Source organism: Mustela nivalis (assembly GCF_964662115.1).
Source record: "Mustela nivalis genome assembly, chromosome: 3".
NCBI lineage: Eukaryota > Metazoa > Chordata > Mammalia > Carnivora > Mustelidae > Mustela > Mustela nivalis.
Genome location: NC_139022.1, coordinates 155,248,616 through 155,265,353, shown reverse-complemented (window position 1 = coordinate 155,265,353; position 16,738 = coordinate 155,248,616). Strand labels below are relative to the sequence as shown.

Below are 16,738 nucleotides of genomic sequence, written 5' to 3'. Positions count from 1 at the left end.
CTCAGTCAATTTGGGGTTTCCCACTTCTTCTCGGGGTTGTATCCAGGCTCCAGGGAAAGATCATCTTAAAGTCTATCAAGATGTGGCCATGGGATAGGAGGAGGCTGCACCTTTGCAGCCATGTGCTCTCCTTCCTACTTATAAGACCCCTCAGATCCTTGACCCTCTTTCTTAGCTCTTCAGATCATTCTTGATGGTGTGTGTCTTAGTCTATTCACACTACTATATCAGAGAAATTCATAAACAATAGAAGTTCGTTTCTCACAGATCTGGAGACTGGGAAGTCCAAGATAAAGTCACCAGCAGATTCGGTATCTGGTGAGACCCTACTTTCTGGTTCTTGGTGCGTCTTCCTGCAGCGTCTTCACATGGTGGGTCGGATGAGGGATTTCTCTGGGGTCTCTTTCATAAGGGCACTAATCTCACTCACGAGTACTCCCCCCTTAAGACCTGCTCACCTCCCAAAGATCCCCACCTCCTCCTACCATCACAGTGAGGATTAGGCTCCCACATGAATCTGGCCAACCATTCAGTCTAGAGCAGCCTGAAAAATATCTTGCTCTTCTTCCCTGCCACCCTGGGCTATCTCAGGCCTTTCTTCCCACATGGCCCAGCCAACCGTCTACTCTATCACCCCCTTGATGGTACTTGGAACATGTACCTGAAACATGCCTCTTCCCAGAGCTCCAAATAGGAGTGAGACACAGGTCTCCTTTACTGATCCTCTAACTCAATGTTGTGGATTGTGGGGTCCTAATATTCCTCTGCTCACATTTCGGGAACTCCAGGTGGGGGGAGAGGGATAGGGAGCTGGGTGCTCCCCATCGTTCCTTGCTCTCCATGGACTCGTCTTCCTAATCAAAGGATCTTTAATCAACAGAGGTTGGGGAGGAGGGACTGGGGAAGTGGCAGCAGGTGCCATGTCCGGCCACGTAGATGGCAAGAAGCAGCCCCCAAAGTAGCCCAAGAAGCAGGCCAAGGACACTGATGAGGCAGACGAGGCATTTAAGCAGAAACAGAAAGAGGAGCAGAAGAAACTCGTGAAGCTAAAAGCAAAGGCCACAGGGAAAGACCCCCTGGTTATAGATGGAATTAGGAAATCTGGCGAAAAGTTAGCTGTTCCTTGTGCCTGAGGTCATGGTGCTCCTCAATTCCATTCCTGTTTAAACATCTGGATTCCCTCTCCTCGCATGTGTTGCCACCTATAGCGGGAATGTAGTGTCTTAGATCCTGTTGTACATTTAAGAATAAACTTCTGTAGGGGCGCCTGGGCGTCTCAGTCAGTTGAGCATCTGACTCTCAGTCTCAGCTTCAGTCAGGATCTCAGGGTCATGAGATTGAGCACCGAGCTCAGCAGGGACCTGAGATTCTCTCTCTCCCTATGCCCCTTCCTCAGTGCTCGCTCATTCTCTCTTTCCCTCTTTAAAAAAAAAAAAAAAAGAATAAAATTTTGTTTGTTTTTTTAAAGATTTTATTTAGTTATTTGACAGAGACAGAGAGACAGTGAAAGAGGGAATATAGGGGGAAGTAGGAGAAGCAGGGGTCCTGCCAAGCAGGGAGTCCAATGCGGGGCTCAATCCCAGGACCCCGGGATCAGGACCTGAGTCGAAGGCAGAGGCCCAACAACTGAGCCACCCAGGTGCCCCAAGAATAAACTTTGGTAAAACAAAAAGTAAATCAATCATAAAAAAAAAAAAAGGAGTTTGGAAGGGTGTGTGGGTGTGTGTACGCCTTTATGATGGTGTAGGAATAACAACATTGAACAGGGAAAAGAACATATCCATTAACTGTTTGAAATACTAGCCACCACATTTTCTTCCATCGTTTGGATCAGACAAAGCATGGCGTATACCCTGTGCAAACAGCTGGTCCCAGTTCGCCAGCATTTGGAGGGGGAGCATTTGCCACACTAATTTTCACACCATGGTGCAGCGTTCCAGTGGCGTGTACTGCAAACTGGTTCACTGAACACCCTTTCTGACCCCCCCTAAATTGCAAATACTTACACAGCACTAACTATAAGCTACACACTATTTTAATTGCTTTGTATTCATTAATTTGTGCCATCTTCATAAAGCCCTCTGAAGAGGATACATGATCCCCATTCTTCAGATGCAGGAACTGAAGTAATGAGAGTTTAAGTAACTTCCCAGACAGCTGGTAACTCAGTGGGGCCAGGGTTGGAACCCGTGCCGTCCGGATTCAGAATCTGCCCTGCTGATCCCTGCACTATGCCACCATGGGTCCCAAACAACAGTGTTGGCTGAAAATGGGGGAAATCCATGTTCCTAAATATTAAGTGATGTACACTCATAAATATTTTACTGCATTTTAGTGACCCAAAATATCAGAATTTGTAATGCACACTCATTTCCTTAAAAAAGAGCCTTGGGGCACCTGGGTAGAGCAGTGGGGGGAGCATCCGACTCTTGGTTTTGGCTCAGGTCATGATCTCACAGGTCCTGGGATGGAGCCCTCCGTGCTCTGTGGGGAGTCTGCTTGAAGATTCTCTCCCTCTGGCCCTCTCCCCACTCACACTCTCTCTAAAATAAATAAATAAATCTTAAAAAAAAATAGAGCCCTGTTTTCAAAAGCATCATGCAAAAACAAAAATATATGACATGTTTTATTAGGAAATCCTTGGTGATCTGCTAATAGTACTAGGGCTAAATCCCTATCACCAGTTTTATAGGAAAAGCTCTACTAAAAAGATATATCAGCTCTTGTAAGATCTTTCCCCTTTAAATTTCTCTTTCAGCTTGTGCATCTAGAATGTCTCCAGCTCACCAGTGAGTAGACTTCATTTCATGAAATGTCTGATGAGTTCTCAACACGAGGTAGCTTCCCACTGAGTACATTAGCCAACTATTGCTCTGTAACAAATTACTCCCAAATTGAGTAGTTTAGAACAAAAAACCATTTTTGTCACCTCACAGTTCCTGTGGGCCTGGAATCTGGGCATGGCTGCTCTGGGGACTCTGGCTCGGAATCTCTTACAAGACTGCAGTCAGGGTTTCTGGTGAGACTGTAGTCACTTCCATGTTCTACTGGGACAGATGTTATTGGCTGACCTTAAGTCCTTATGGCTCTTGGCCAGAGATATCAGTTTCTTGAGGTGTAGACCTTTCCACTGGATGGCTCACAAAATGGTGGCTTGCTTCCCTCAAACAAAGGGCTCCAAACATGAGAAAGAGAGAGAGATCAAAGTCACAGTCTTTTGTAACCTAGTCACTTTTGCCATACCCTATTTGTTAGAAGTCCCTAGGTCTAGCCCATACTCAAGGAGAGAAGATTAATAAAGACACGACTGCTGGGAGCCATTTTAGCAGTTGCCTGTCAGCCCGGACCACTTTCTGGTCCACCCTGGACCATCCTGTCCATTCCTGCTCTTACCATCATCCTGCCCTTATAAGATGGATTAGGCTATGTGAAATGGTCAATCAGTCAACCTGGACCTGATAGTTCATACTTCAAGCACACCCTACATTCTTCCACTAACACAATGGTGTGCTTTAAAAAAAGATGAATACTAATGGAGGTGGGGCCAGGGGTGGGCCTTTCTCAGCAATCATATTGTTCGGATGTGTTCTGGTACTTAGACTCCCAGATCAACAATCCATAACATTTAGAGGCCTGAAGCTCCTCACCTCAGAATGTGCCTATCGCTTTGGTGGTAAGTCCTTGAAAGCTCTTTGTCCTACCCATGTTCGGCTGAATGTCAGGGAGTTAAGATTAATTATGCAGGGAAAGACTCAAGGTTTCCCAGTCTGTGTTAGTGGCTAGGACACACAGCTGGGTAGAGGAACACAACCACGGGACTGTCAGGCTTGCTGGCCTCCCGAGACTTTGTTCTCCACAGACTTAGGGGCACCTATGGGCACAAGCTCAGCTGTAGGGAGGGCTTGGGAGGACAGGTGATTTGGGCAGAGAAGAAGAAAGGGACTGGACAAGAAAGGTGCTGAAGAGGGCATTCTGCTAACCCCCTGAGGGAGCTTATCAAGTCCTGTCACCCCTCCGGGCTTGAGTTCATCTTCTGTAAGATGACAGGATCGAAGCAGATACTCTCCACTTTTTATGGGTTAATGACTAATAGAAAGAATAAGAAAGAATGAGGTTAGCTGTTGAAAGAGAAAGGGATAAGTCAGTGCTGATTTACTAAGAAGCTACAGAAAACTATGAGACTTAAAAATCACGATTTTTTCTGATCTTAACAAAATACCATGTTTTTGTGAAGACTATTATTTTGTAAATACAGAGCTCCTTTTCCTTTTGGAAACAACTACTTATTATTCTTCTCTACAAAATTTACCCCCACTACACACACACACACACACACACACACACACACACACACGTAATTACCTCAGAAACCACCATGTTCGTGCATCATGATTCTTTCTGTCTGCAGGTGACTGGGCCTGGGTGGTGTGTTTGTCTAAGCGGGGGCAATCTCAGTCACCACCTGGAGATTTAGATCAGGAAACAGGTGATATCCAGTCTTTCTTAAGAATTTCAGGACAAGGGATGCCTGCATGGCCCATTTGGTCGAGCTTCTAACTCTTGGTTTCAGTTCAGGTCAAGATCTCAGGGTTGGTGGGATCGAGCCCTGTGTCAGGCTCCACATTGAGCATGGGAGTCCTTTGCTGACTCTCCTTCTCCACCAGCCCCACTCTCTCTTTCTCTCTCTCCCTCAAATATAAATCTTTTAAACACATGAATTTCAGGACTAAGGGGGTGCCCAGCTGGCTCATTCAGTAGAGCATGTGACTTGATCTTGGTCATGAGCTCGAGCCCCATGTTGGGTATGGAGATCACTTAAATAAAAACTTTAAAAAAATACTCAAATCACCATCTAATAAATAGGTATTTCAAATTCCTCTCTTGATACTAACTGCAAGAGAAAAGACACAGTAATATAATCCTAGAAAGGAATAGATAAAAGATTTATAATAAAATGGGTATTAAGTTAATATAAAAGTTGCAGTGAAGTATCCAGGTGAAAGCCTAGGTCTGGTTAAATTGCTCACCATGCGATTGTTACCGACTAGGGTCCTTGGGCTCTCCAAGCAGAAGAAATTTACTGGAGGCCAGACTAGAGGTTTTAGGCTGTTTTTTTGTTTGTTTGTTTTTGTTTTTTTTCCCAAAAAAGGCCCCGGAAAAGTTTTCACAGAGAATGAGGTGGGGAAGGAGTGACGTCTAAGCACGTAAGGGCAGGAGAGAGACAGGAAGTTGGGAACGCAGGGGCAGTGGACGGAACACGCTTCCTCTTGCATCTTGTGTCTCATTAGCATGTTCAATCTCCTCCCCTGTCCATGATTTTTAGTGTCATAATGAAGTAAAAAGGTCAGCGAAAGTTCAGCTCTGGAGTCCTCCTTGGCACAGACTGGTTTGGTTGGGTCTTTACCAGTCTTTGTAGTTGAGTCTCTCCTTTGCTTGGCATCCTGCTTCCGCGTTCCTGCGAGATATGCTACTCAAAAGGCATAGGGTTTCAGCTCTCAAGGAATGCTGGGCTTCGTGGTCAGTGTTGCAGGGACCCGAGTCCAGTCCCTGCTCTGTCTCAAGACTAGATTTACATATCTGAAAACTAAGTGCTGAACAACGTGGTCACAGCTTCTGTCCTTGGGTCCTTTCTCAAACTTGTATAGTCATTGCTTTTATCATGTGGAGGCCAGCCCGGGCCAGGTCATGGAGGGCCTTGTGTAGGGGGTTAAGGATTTGTATCTTCACCCTAAGACCATGAGAAGGCCTTAGAGAATTGTATGTAAGTAAGTGACCCGATCCAGTTGACATCTTAGAAAGACTTTCACTGCAGAGTGGGTATCACGTTGGAGGGAGACATGTGGAAAAATGAGAGCAGAGACACCGAGAGAGGAGTCCAGGGTTCTGCCTGTGCAGGTTAATGCCAGGGTGGTGATGGTGGGGATGGAGAGAAGTGGAAGGACTCAGTCAACACATAGTAGGTAGACTCAGCAGGCACTGGGGGCTAATAAGGGTTGGGGAGTAAGGCGAAACAAGGCATCTAGAACAACTCTCAGATTCCTGGTTTGGACAACTGAGTGAATGGTACAGTCATTTTACAAAAACAGAATTCTGAAGGAGAAGCCAGTTGGGAGGAAGTAAAATGAGCTTAATTTTGGACATGTTCAGTTTTCAGCGCTTTGTAAACATTAAAATCTTGACAAATGAATCAAAGCAGGAGACAAGGATTTGGAGATCTTTAGGGGCATCTGGCTGGCTCAATTGATTGTGCATTTGACTCTTGATCTTAGGATTGTAGTTTCAAGCCCCACCTTGGGTTTAGAGATTACTTAAAAATATACTCTTAAAAATGGGGCACCTGGGTGGCTCAGTGGGTTAGGCCGCTGCCTACAGCTCGGGTCATGTTCTCAGGGTCCCGGGATCGAGTCCCGCATCAGGCTCTCTGCTCAGCAGGGGGCCTGCTTCCCTTCCTCTCTCTCTGCCTGCCTCTCTGTCTACTTGTGATTTCTCTCTGTCAAATAAATAAATAAAAATTAAAAAAAAATACTCTTAAAAAAAGATTTGGAGATGTTTGCATATAGACAGAGGATAAGGATTTGAGGGTCACATGTGTCCACAACGTAATTAAATCCACAGGAATAATTATCACCCAGGAAGAGGGTTAAGAGTGAAGAAACTTGAGGAAGATAGAGGAAACGATGTCTGTGAGGAGACTAAGGAGCAGCCAAAGGGGAAGAAAACTAGGGAAGCATAATAATGTGGAACCCCAGAGAAGGGCTATTTCATGAAGGAAGAACTGGCCCATATCACTGACCACTGAGGGAGTCAAGTCAAGTTATTGACAGTTGCCTTCCTAATGTACATTCTTTCCTTATTCTTGGTTTGTTATGCTTAGTCCTCACTGGTGGACAAGATGAGAACCTAAAAGTGTTCAGTAGCATGGAGTTCATTGGGGCCTTGGTATAATGGATTCAGAAGTTTGGAGTAGACTGAGAAGTGAGTAGAAGGTGGCACAGTGAAAACCTAAGTGAAGATGACTGTCTCAAGGAGTTGGACTGGCTGGTGGAGGGCAGGGCATAGAGGTAGGGGGCATAGGGTGAAGGGGAAATTGGGATCAAGGCATTCAAGTCTAGCAATAAGCTAGAGCATTAAAATACTGATGGGCAGGGTCAGTAGAGACTTAAGAACCAGAAAGATAGAAGTTAATAGAGAGCAAAGGTTCCTGCGCAGATAACAAGTGATGGCAGCCAGGGCACAGGTGTGGGGACTCTATATAAATAGAAGAAGGCCAAGTCTTCCACTGTCATGGGAGGGACAGAGGGAAAATAACAGGAAAAGAGCAATGGGAAGCCAAGGGTGGCAGGAGTATGAACCAGGAGTTACAAGCTCCCTGAACAATGCTGAATTCGATCCACAGAGCTAGGGAGAATTTTCCTTCCTGTCTTATTAATAAAACTGCCTATTTCATCTCCAATGATGGCTTTAGTCACAAATACCAAAGCCAATCTTTTATGATAATATAAAAGATCAGAGACCAAATAGTCTAAATATATCTCCTCCTGCATCAGCTTCTTTAACATGTACTGACTGGGTCAAAATGAAACAGTGGAGTGACAATGCCTAGGCACATCACTTCTGTATCCTATAGGATCCCTCTAATCAAAATAGCCTTAACTACCAGCAGCCAGATGAAAAGAGAGGGTTCATAAAGAAACTCACATGGATATCCACATGGAATAGAATGAAGTTGGACCTTTACCTCACACCATATACAAAAATTAACTCAAATGAATGAAAGTTCTAAATTATAAGAACTAACATTGTATAAGTATAGTAAGAAAACATAGGGGTAAATCATTGTAACCTTGGATTTGGCAATGGATTCTTATATGTGATACTCGGAGAACAAGCAACCAAAGAATAAAAAACAAATCAGGGTCACCAAAATGGCTCAGTCAATTAAGTATCTGATTCTTGATTTCAGCTCAGGTCTTGACCTCACAGTCATGAATTCAAGCCCCATGTTGGGCTTTACGCTGGGTGTGGTGCCTACTTTTAAAAAATAAATAAATAAATTGGACTTCATCGAAATTAAACTTTTGTGCTGCAAGGACAATCAAAAAGGTGAAAAAACAAGCCACAGAATGGGGAAAAGTATTTGTAAATCATATATCTGATAAGGAACTTGTATCTAGAATATTTATAGAATCCTTGACTCAAAAAGACCATACAATTAAAAAATGAACAAAGGATCCCAACAGACATTTCTCTGACCACAAGAAAGACAGACAAATTGCCAAAAAGCCCATGAAAAGATGTTCAACACCATCAGGGAAATGCAAATGAAAAATAAAATGAATGCCACCTCATCCCTACTAGGATGGCTAAAGTGAAAAGTCAGGTAATAACCAGTGCTAGCAAGATGTGGAGAAACTGGAACCCTCATACATTGCTGATGAGAATATAAAACGGTGCCGTCACCTTGGAACAGTCTGGTGGTTCCTCAAGAAGTTAAACAAAGAGCTCCTATTTGACCCAGACATTCCATTCTGAGATTCATACTCAAGAGAAAGAACACATGTCTACACAAAAACTTGCATACAAAGGTTTGTGACAGCATTATTCATACTAGCTAAAAGGTGGAAATGACCCAGTTGTGCAGACCGATGAATGGATAAGCCAAATGTGGTATATCCATACAAGGTTATTATTATTAAGCCAACAAAGGAATGAAATTTTGATACAGGCTACAGTGTGGATAAGCCTTGAAGACATTATGCTAAGTGGAAGAAATCCATCGCAGAAGACCAGTTATGTGATTCCATTTATATGAAATGTCCAGAATAAGCAAATATAAAGAGACAGATTTATTAGCTTGGGGAGCAGGGGGGTTGAGGAGTGAGAACTAAAGGGTATGGATTTCTTTTTGAAGTAATGAAAATGTTCTATAATTGATTGTGGTGATCGCTGTGTGACTGTGAATATATTAAAAGCTACTGAATTGTACACCTTAAAGGGATGAATTGTAAAGTATGTGAATTAGAGCTCAATAAAGTTGTTACCAGAAAAAAGAAAGAAACTTGCAATTGTAAGGCAGATTCGTATCATGCAGTGTGTTGTCTTTGCAAGTCACAAATATCCTCAACCACCTGGTCTAAGTAGAGGGGTACCCCAAAATGTGGGCCCTTGGGACACAGCCACAGAACTGTATCTGTGAACTGAGCCGCCATCACGTCAGGCCGGAATTCATGTGCCTAAGTTGCCTTTTGTCTTGACAACTTGGCTCCTGTCTGCCTGAGTCAGTCCAGGATAAGTTCTCCTTGTGCCTCCAACACACTGAGCCCTTATTCCCTGTGCTATGTTATTGCGAGGAAAACCAACAAGTTTTGAATATGCTCACACAGAACTATACTTCAAACTGGTTATGCAAAGGCAGGAAATGGTATGTGTTACATTACGTTTTTCTCACCACCTACTACAAACAGAAGCTGTTTAATTTCTTGGCTTTTAACTTTTTTTTTTTTTTAAATCACAAAACATTTCTTTCTTGAATTCTTGCTGTTCTTTCCCCTTGCTCTGAGCTTGGAGGATTTGGGGGCAGTGTCGCTTGCTTGAGAATGCTACTGCACTTGGAAGGGCTGGCAGGGATTCTTGGAATCGGATGATGAATACAGAGGTACTCTATGAGTTGAAACACTGTGATTTTTAAAATAATTTGATTTGATTAAATAAAAATTTCGACTTTACAGTAAGGATTGAATCACATAATCACCGAGTTAATTCTACTGTTTCCTGTGAGGCCAGGGAGACAGTGCAGGTCAGATCTTTAAGAACTGTGGGAACCCGGGTCCTGTAACCGGAAGCTCTGAGGCAGGATAAACTCGACTTCCTGGCAGAAATAGGAAGGGCTTTTAGAAGTGTCCACAGGGTTGAGAATATAGAAATGGTGCTCCTTCATAAAGAAGGGAGGCACAGGTAGTCCCACACTTGGAATTTGGGGGAGAAATCAGGGACTTTTTATGGTGGGGATGCTTTCTGAGCGGCTATTATGTAAGAATGCACTGAACTCTACCACCTGATCTAGAGAAATTTCCATAAGACAATGTTGAGGGACGAGTTACGTTATAACCAACATCCCCGCACTCCATTGCTATGGTCTCTCAGAGGGTACTTGGCAGGGTTGCGCCAGTTGCCATAGTGACAACGCGTTCATTCAGATACTCTGTGTCCTGTCGCTTTCCTGTCCTACTTCCCCACTCCCTCTGTGCTGCCCAGGACCACTCAATTGTTTGTCTCAGAGTTTGTCATGGGGGAATGCAAACTAGGGCCCCGGCTAGGAGCCCCTGGGTGGCAGCCATGATGGACCAAAGGCCAGAGCAGGCTTCCCATACCCTACGACTCCTGTACTACTGCAAATGAGGGAGGAGTCTCCTCGATTTAACTATGGTTGGTTATCTGGGAAGTCTAACTACAGAGTTGCATTTTCAGTCTGGCGGAATGTCATGAGTTGACCCGTCAGTCTGGTTATACAGAGCCAAATACCATCTCTCACCTAAACCTTCAAACACACACACTATTGCTCTTTCTGGCTTAAGTTGTTGCAACCCAGAGTTCTCAGGGATGCAGCCATGAAAACTGCCCAAGCCAAAAAAACCACATGGTTGCTCCAGGAAGATTCACTGGCATCAAGAGAAGGGACTGCAAGTGGAGGAGGTAATTTGTAATAATGATCCAGGCAACAGAGAATGACCCAGAGGGACAATGGAAATGGAAAAGGGGGACTCAAGGCCGGGGAACATGAAAATTCCAAATCCTTCCCCGAGTTCCATTATATCCTGGTGACCAGGTAATTTGTTAATAGGGTTTGTCTTCTCCCATAAAGGACCAATACATGGAATATATATGGAATTTCATATACATATTGTTTATAATTACTTCTTGAACAATTTAAAAAATTTCCCAACATTTATTATGTTTCAAATACAGTAAAGTTTAAGGAATTCTGTGACTACCCATAGCCTCACGTACCCAGCTTTAGCTCATCTCACTGGTATTTTGCTCTACTTTATCACACACCAACCATGTCCATCCCTCTACTCATCCATTAACCCATCTTACTGCTTTTGCCATTCAAAGTCAGCAGCAGACAACAGTACGCGTCTCTCTAAATAATTTGGTGGCAGTATCATTTTTTTTTGTGGCAGTATCATTAACTAGAGGTCAAGATTTGCTTAGGTTTTTTTCTTGCAATGAAAATTCAAACACAATTAAACACAACTACATTTTTGCATATTCTACATTTTTGCATATTTGCAATTGTACATATTCCCAACTCTTATCAAGTTCCCGAATGTTGCAAGCACCTAGATAGAACTAGATGGTATGATGCTAAGTGAAGTAAGTCCAAGAAAGACAAATACTACAGGATTTCACTTACACGTGGAATCAAAAACAAATGAAGGAACAAGAAAACAGACTCTTATTAAATACGGAGAACTGGAGGTTGCCAGAAGGGAGGTGGGTGGGGGATAAGCAAAATTAAGGGGATTAAGCAGTACAAACTTCCAGTTGTAAGAGAAGTCACTGAGATGAAGAGTACCAACATAGGAAATAGTCAATAATATTAAAAGGACGTTGTATGGTAATAGTGAAGACACCAACTTAGGGAGCATCCAGCAATTCACAGAACTGTAAAACCAGTATGTTGTACACCTGAAACGAATACAGCATTGTAGGCCAGTCACCCTTCAAGGAAAAAAAAAAAAAGATCTAGAATGCAACCTTCATTTCCCAGAGGCCCCCTTCCCAGGCTGTCCTGGCCCTACACCTGCCCGCCAGGGGATAGGCTGTGTTCAGCTCTCCTTGGAGAGACTGCAGTAGCGTTCCGAGCCCGGTCCTCGGGGGCAGTGAGAAAATGTACTCCATCTGCATTCCTGCCCGACCCAAGACTGGCACACACTGCACCCTTTCAGGGCCGGGGATAGGCACCACATTCACCAGCCCCAAAGCTCCGTGAAATGATCATTTGAAAAGTCCTCCATTCTGGATTTTGGGCTTGGGGGTGGTGGTGCGTGGGAGGGAGTGGAAAGTAAGCCACATGACCTTTTATAAAAGTAATACTTAGATCTAAAAAAAAAAGCTAACTGCTTTACAAAGACTGGACTAGCTAGCCAAACTGGAAACTTTTCTCAAGGGAAGGCCAAAAAAGCTTACTGTGTGTCTTTCCAGCTGATCATACACTTCATATCCTTTAATTACTCGAGGCAGACAATGTAATAGAAGGATTAAAAAGAACGAACCTGGGCCTGAACCATAAAATTGGCTGAGATGTCTGTGTTTTTAAGACACAAAAGCACCACTCCAACAAATGATTTTCCTCTGCAATTGATAGATGGTATTTAAAATGGTATTTCCCCATGGCTAGCCTGCTTACCAACATACACAGCCCTCCTTACACTGGAATCCACACCACGAACAGGATTTCCCCCACCTACTTCCATCCTAGTATTCTTAAGGGCAGTATGTGGTGCTGGGACGCTGTTGAAAGGGCACGTGTGGAAGGCCATGGTCACTGCAGACTGTCCCTGCGATGGTGCGGGGTGAAGGGTCCTGCCCGGCCCCGCTATCCTGCCCCGCGGCTGGCTTCAGAAACACTCTAGAGCCCCAGGTGGGGCATACTGGCACAGCACACACACGGCTGAGGAGACTTTCCCTCCGTGGAGCAACTCTGGCCACAACATAGGAGGGGGTCAGAAAAGAGGCTACAGTGCAGCTCCCTCTGCCCCCCGGTTCCCTTCCAGCACAGGAGGGGCCATGAAGGCACAGGAGCCAGGAGCCTGTTCTCAGCAGGAGCCCCTGCCCAATCCCGTTTCCACACCAGATGAAGTATGTCCCATTTGTTACCTGCCCCCCACATAAGTCCTCCCACTGCCCTCAACTGGAAACCAAGGAACAAGCAAAATCAGGAGAGAGAGAATGCCAAGTCCACCTAAAGTCTAAGAGCTGTTAAAGAAATGTGGAAAACAGGACTGAAATCTGCTCATCTATAGGGTCCTAACTACTACTCTGGAACTTAATAGTGAAGACTCATAAAAAGAATGCATTAGCAATGGGGGCTTATTAAGTTCCAGTGATATTTCAGAGCTGGCTTGGTGACAAGGAGCTAGGCCCGGCTAGACATAATAGGAGGTGAGCAGAGGAGGGGGAACATCTTCTCTTGTCCCTGAATGGAGGAGGGATGCACATAGGAGAGGTCAAGGAAATGGAACTCTCCCAACAAACACAAGTGATAGGTCTCAATCTAGTATGCGCTAAACTGAACAAATGAGAAAAAATTCTACCATCACACACCATCTCTTTCTGCCAGCTCATTCCTCCTCTCTGGAAGGAAAAACAAAGCCTTTTCTCTCTCACAGTTTAGCTGACCTTAAGATCTCTTCCAGCAATAAAACAGACTTCTCATATTATATGCCCCCAAAAGCAAAGAGGCAGCAATATTTTATTTCACATATTTAAAAAGCCCTTTTCCTTTATTTGCCCTATTTTATTGTTCTCCATAGTATTTCATCCTCACCTGAAATTTTATTTTTTTATAGTAAACTCTGCACCCAACATGGAGCTCAAACTCCTGACCCCAAGATCAAGAATCACATGCTCTGACCAAACCAGCCAGGTGCCCCTAAAATTTAAAATATTTATTTGATTGTTGGTTTCCCATCACCAATCAACTAACCAACCAACTCAACCCAACACACACACACACTGGATGAATGAAATTGTTCCATGCTGTATCAACCACATCTAATGCAGTACTGCTTGTAAATTGTGCTTTAATTTCTGCAATCAGATATGATGCAGTGAGATACAAGTATAAACTTTCATTGTACGCTGGGAAAATAGAAAGCACATTTATACAGATAATAGCCCAACAGCTTATTCCCTTAAAAAAAAAAAAAGTTTTGAATGTTTTTAAAGCTAATTTATCTTCAGTGTAAAAACTTGGAGGTATAAACAAACTCAAGATATTATATACAGTAAATTAATGTACATTTCCAAACTTGCACAGTGCAGCATTTTAAACAAAGTAAATGGTCTCATTTCAGCCTGGACTGTTAAGCATAATCCATATCTCAATCTTGAATAAAAATGTCACAATATATAAACCGACTGAGAATTCTGTACACAAATACAAGTTTATAGAAATCTGATTTCAAATATAAATACATAAATTGTCATGACCTCACATGTTACAACAGCTTATTCTTCTATTGTAATTATTTTTAAAAATCATAGAAAAATATTTCAAAGCACATTCAACTGCTATGACAAGGGCCATGACCTTGTGCCTTTAAACCATACTTTGTGGAGTGTAAAGCATCACACCGGGCATTTTTGGAATGAAAATTACTAAGAGTCTAAGATTGAAGAGGCTACTGTATAAATATTCACGTTATAATATGGTAACAAAAATAGTTAGCTCCATAGTGTATCTGGGAGGCAGTGGGGCAGAGAAGTGGAGGTTAGTGCTAGTTTAAGAAGGCCCACAGAATGTCTGTTAAGGTAGCTAATGAACTAGTGTATTTTTTAAATCCCTATTGCAAGCCTAACACTGAACTCACTAGGGAGACTCTTAAGGCAACCAAGACCGGACATGCGGTTGGCCCCCAATGCAGGAATCCTGCCCTCTCAGCCTCTGTCATTCTAACAGACCAACCTGGCTCATGTGTCAGCGTGGAATGAGGAGAACGGCCAAGCAGTTTCTTACACGTACAGAAAGACTATTCAGTGCAAACTGAGAAACTTCTGTCAACAGTTTCAAAATTTCTCATTGCCCTCAAGCAACTGAACTTTTTCTAAACATGTAACATTCAAATTGCAAGATTGATACCAGAGAGGAAATGTATATAAAAGGCAAACATTCAATTTGCAACATTCTAACCTTAGTTTTCCCCCCTTCCTGTTGTGGGATTTAACAGGGTTCCACTGAGAAAGAAAAAACTGGTCCTTAAGAATGTACTTTACTGCATTTAAAAATATATATACCATTTAGACAGCAGATCCAAGGTGACCAGGCATAATCAAGTTTCTTCTATGGCTTTGAAATCGTTGAGGTACTGGAGGAGAACCATCACCTCTGCCATTCAGGCTTCGCGGCCTCCCTGTGGAAGCCGCGTGCAGAAGGGATCCTGCTCACATCTGCGCGGTTTTAGAGACCTCGGGGAGACCGTGAGAAGACTGCGGCAGAGGGCCGCGGTCACAAATGGTCCCAAGCCTCGGCACACAGCTACAAAAAGGCAAAACACTTTCGGACACGGAAGAGGCTCCAGAAGAATGGGAGCTCCTTCGGGCAAACCAAAGGGATCCCCTCAGTTTAACCAACAGATTTAGCAGCAAGATCCTGGGACTCCGTGCACCACGGCGGGGGGCAACGGCGGGCGGCAGCGAGGGGTCGGAGCGGGCAGAGAGAAACCTGGAGCTGTCAGCACACAGCAAGGGCAGTGGGGCTGGCGGCTAGCCCCACACAAAGTGACACAGCCCATGCAGGAGGGGGGACGGCTGGAAATGTCAGTATGGGGGACATGGGTGGAATTTCCCCAGCTTTTCTCAGGCGAGAGGATATAGAAAGGAAAAATGCTATGGTTTAAACAAATGCCATACATCTTAATGCCTCTATGGGAGCCTTTCAATCTGCCATACACACATCGGATAAAGCTAAATTTGCTCTGAACTAAGATGGGTAGAGAGACACACACTGTTCCCAAGGACTAGATAAATTATCTTGGCACAGGAAGGATCTGAAGTGAGTACTGAGTCCAAGAATGTCTGACCAAAGCCCTTTCTAGTAGTAGACCCGCCACTGCAGGTTCTGTATAATACTTACGCATCAGACAATGGCCACGGTTCTATTATGGGTCAAGTAGTAATTGTTTTCAATTAATAATACTACAGATACGGTTTTAATTGCATAGTCTTTCAGGAGCATGAAATAAACACGAGAACCAGCTCTTTTCCTGAAGGTCCAGGATTCCTGCTGCAGAGCCCTGGACTAGAGGCTCCCCGCCCCCCACCCCGCAGCAGTAAGCTTCAGCGTGATCCACTAATCCGGAGAGCAATCGGCTTTGCCTCCTGTCCCAGCCCTCACCGCTCTTCCTTCACAATCACTGAGCAGACGGGTCACACATCCCCCAGATCCACAAACTCATCTTCTCGTTTGGCCAGATCGTCTTCGTCACCCAAAGCTTTCCAGCCACTGGTGGGTAAGACTGGCTTCGAGGAGTGTCGCTGCAGCAGAGCGAAAGGAAACAAGGAGGACAAGCGGGCAGAGCTCCTCAGCAATGCGGGTGCCTCCGCCGGGAGGGCCTCCTGGCTGTGGTGTCTCTCGTCGATTTTCTCTTGTAAGTGCTCTACTTCCTCCATCATTTCCAAGAGTTTGCTCATGGTGGCCACTCTGCCACCACCCAGGATCTGGGCTTCTGGAATCCAGCGCAAGTAGCGCTGGGCCCAGACTTTGATTTCTGGCCCCTCGATGTGAGGCAGCAACAGACCGTGGTAGTCCGTGGGCTTGCTGTGCCAGCTTTCATAGAATTCTCGAAAGTTGTCCTGAAGCTCATCAGAAGAATTAATTAATTTGCTAATCCGCTTGCCCAGGAGGTTTTTAATTAAATGATCTGTTTCTTCCCTGAAAAATCCTCTTTTGGGAGATGATTTAGATTGGGTGAGTGGTAAAGAAAGCTGTCGTTGATGCTTTGAGAGAAAACAC

At 44.2% G+C, this 16,738-nt stretch overlaps 2 protein-coding genes and 1 pseudogene across 5 annotated transcripts in view; 2 read left to right on the top strand and 1 right to left on the bottom strand.

The window, feature by feature from the left end:
- The window catches only part of SUB1 (SUB1 regulator of transcription), a 484,727-nt gene that overhangs the window by 191,506 nt on the left and 276,483 nt on the right, over window positions 1–16,738 (top strand). The gene's annotated exons all lie outside the window — the stretch shown is intronic.
- On the top strand, window positions 921–1,221 carry LOC309861033 (translation machinery-associated protein 7 pseudogene; annotated as a pseudogene). The gene has a single exon. The product of its transcript is annotated as a translation machinery-associated protein 7 pseudogene (transcript).
- The window catches only part of MTMR12 (myotubularin related protein 12), a 71,424-nt gene continuing 68,477 nt past the window's right edge, over window positions 13,792–16,738 (bottom strand). For all 3 annotated transcript variants that reach the window (XM_082724485.1, XM_082724487.1, XM_082724486.1), the window contains one exon: window positions 13,792–16,722. In XM_082724485.1, the coding sequence (XP_082580611.1) occupies window positions 16,153–16,722 (570 nt within the window). In that variant the 3' untranslated portion in view covers window positions 13,792–16,152. The remainder of the gene's footprint in view (window positions 16,723–16,738) is intronic.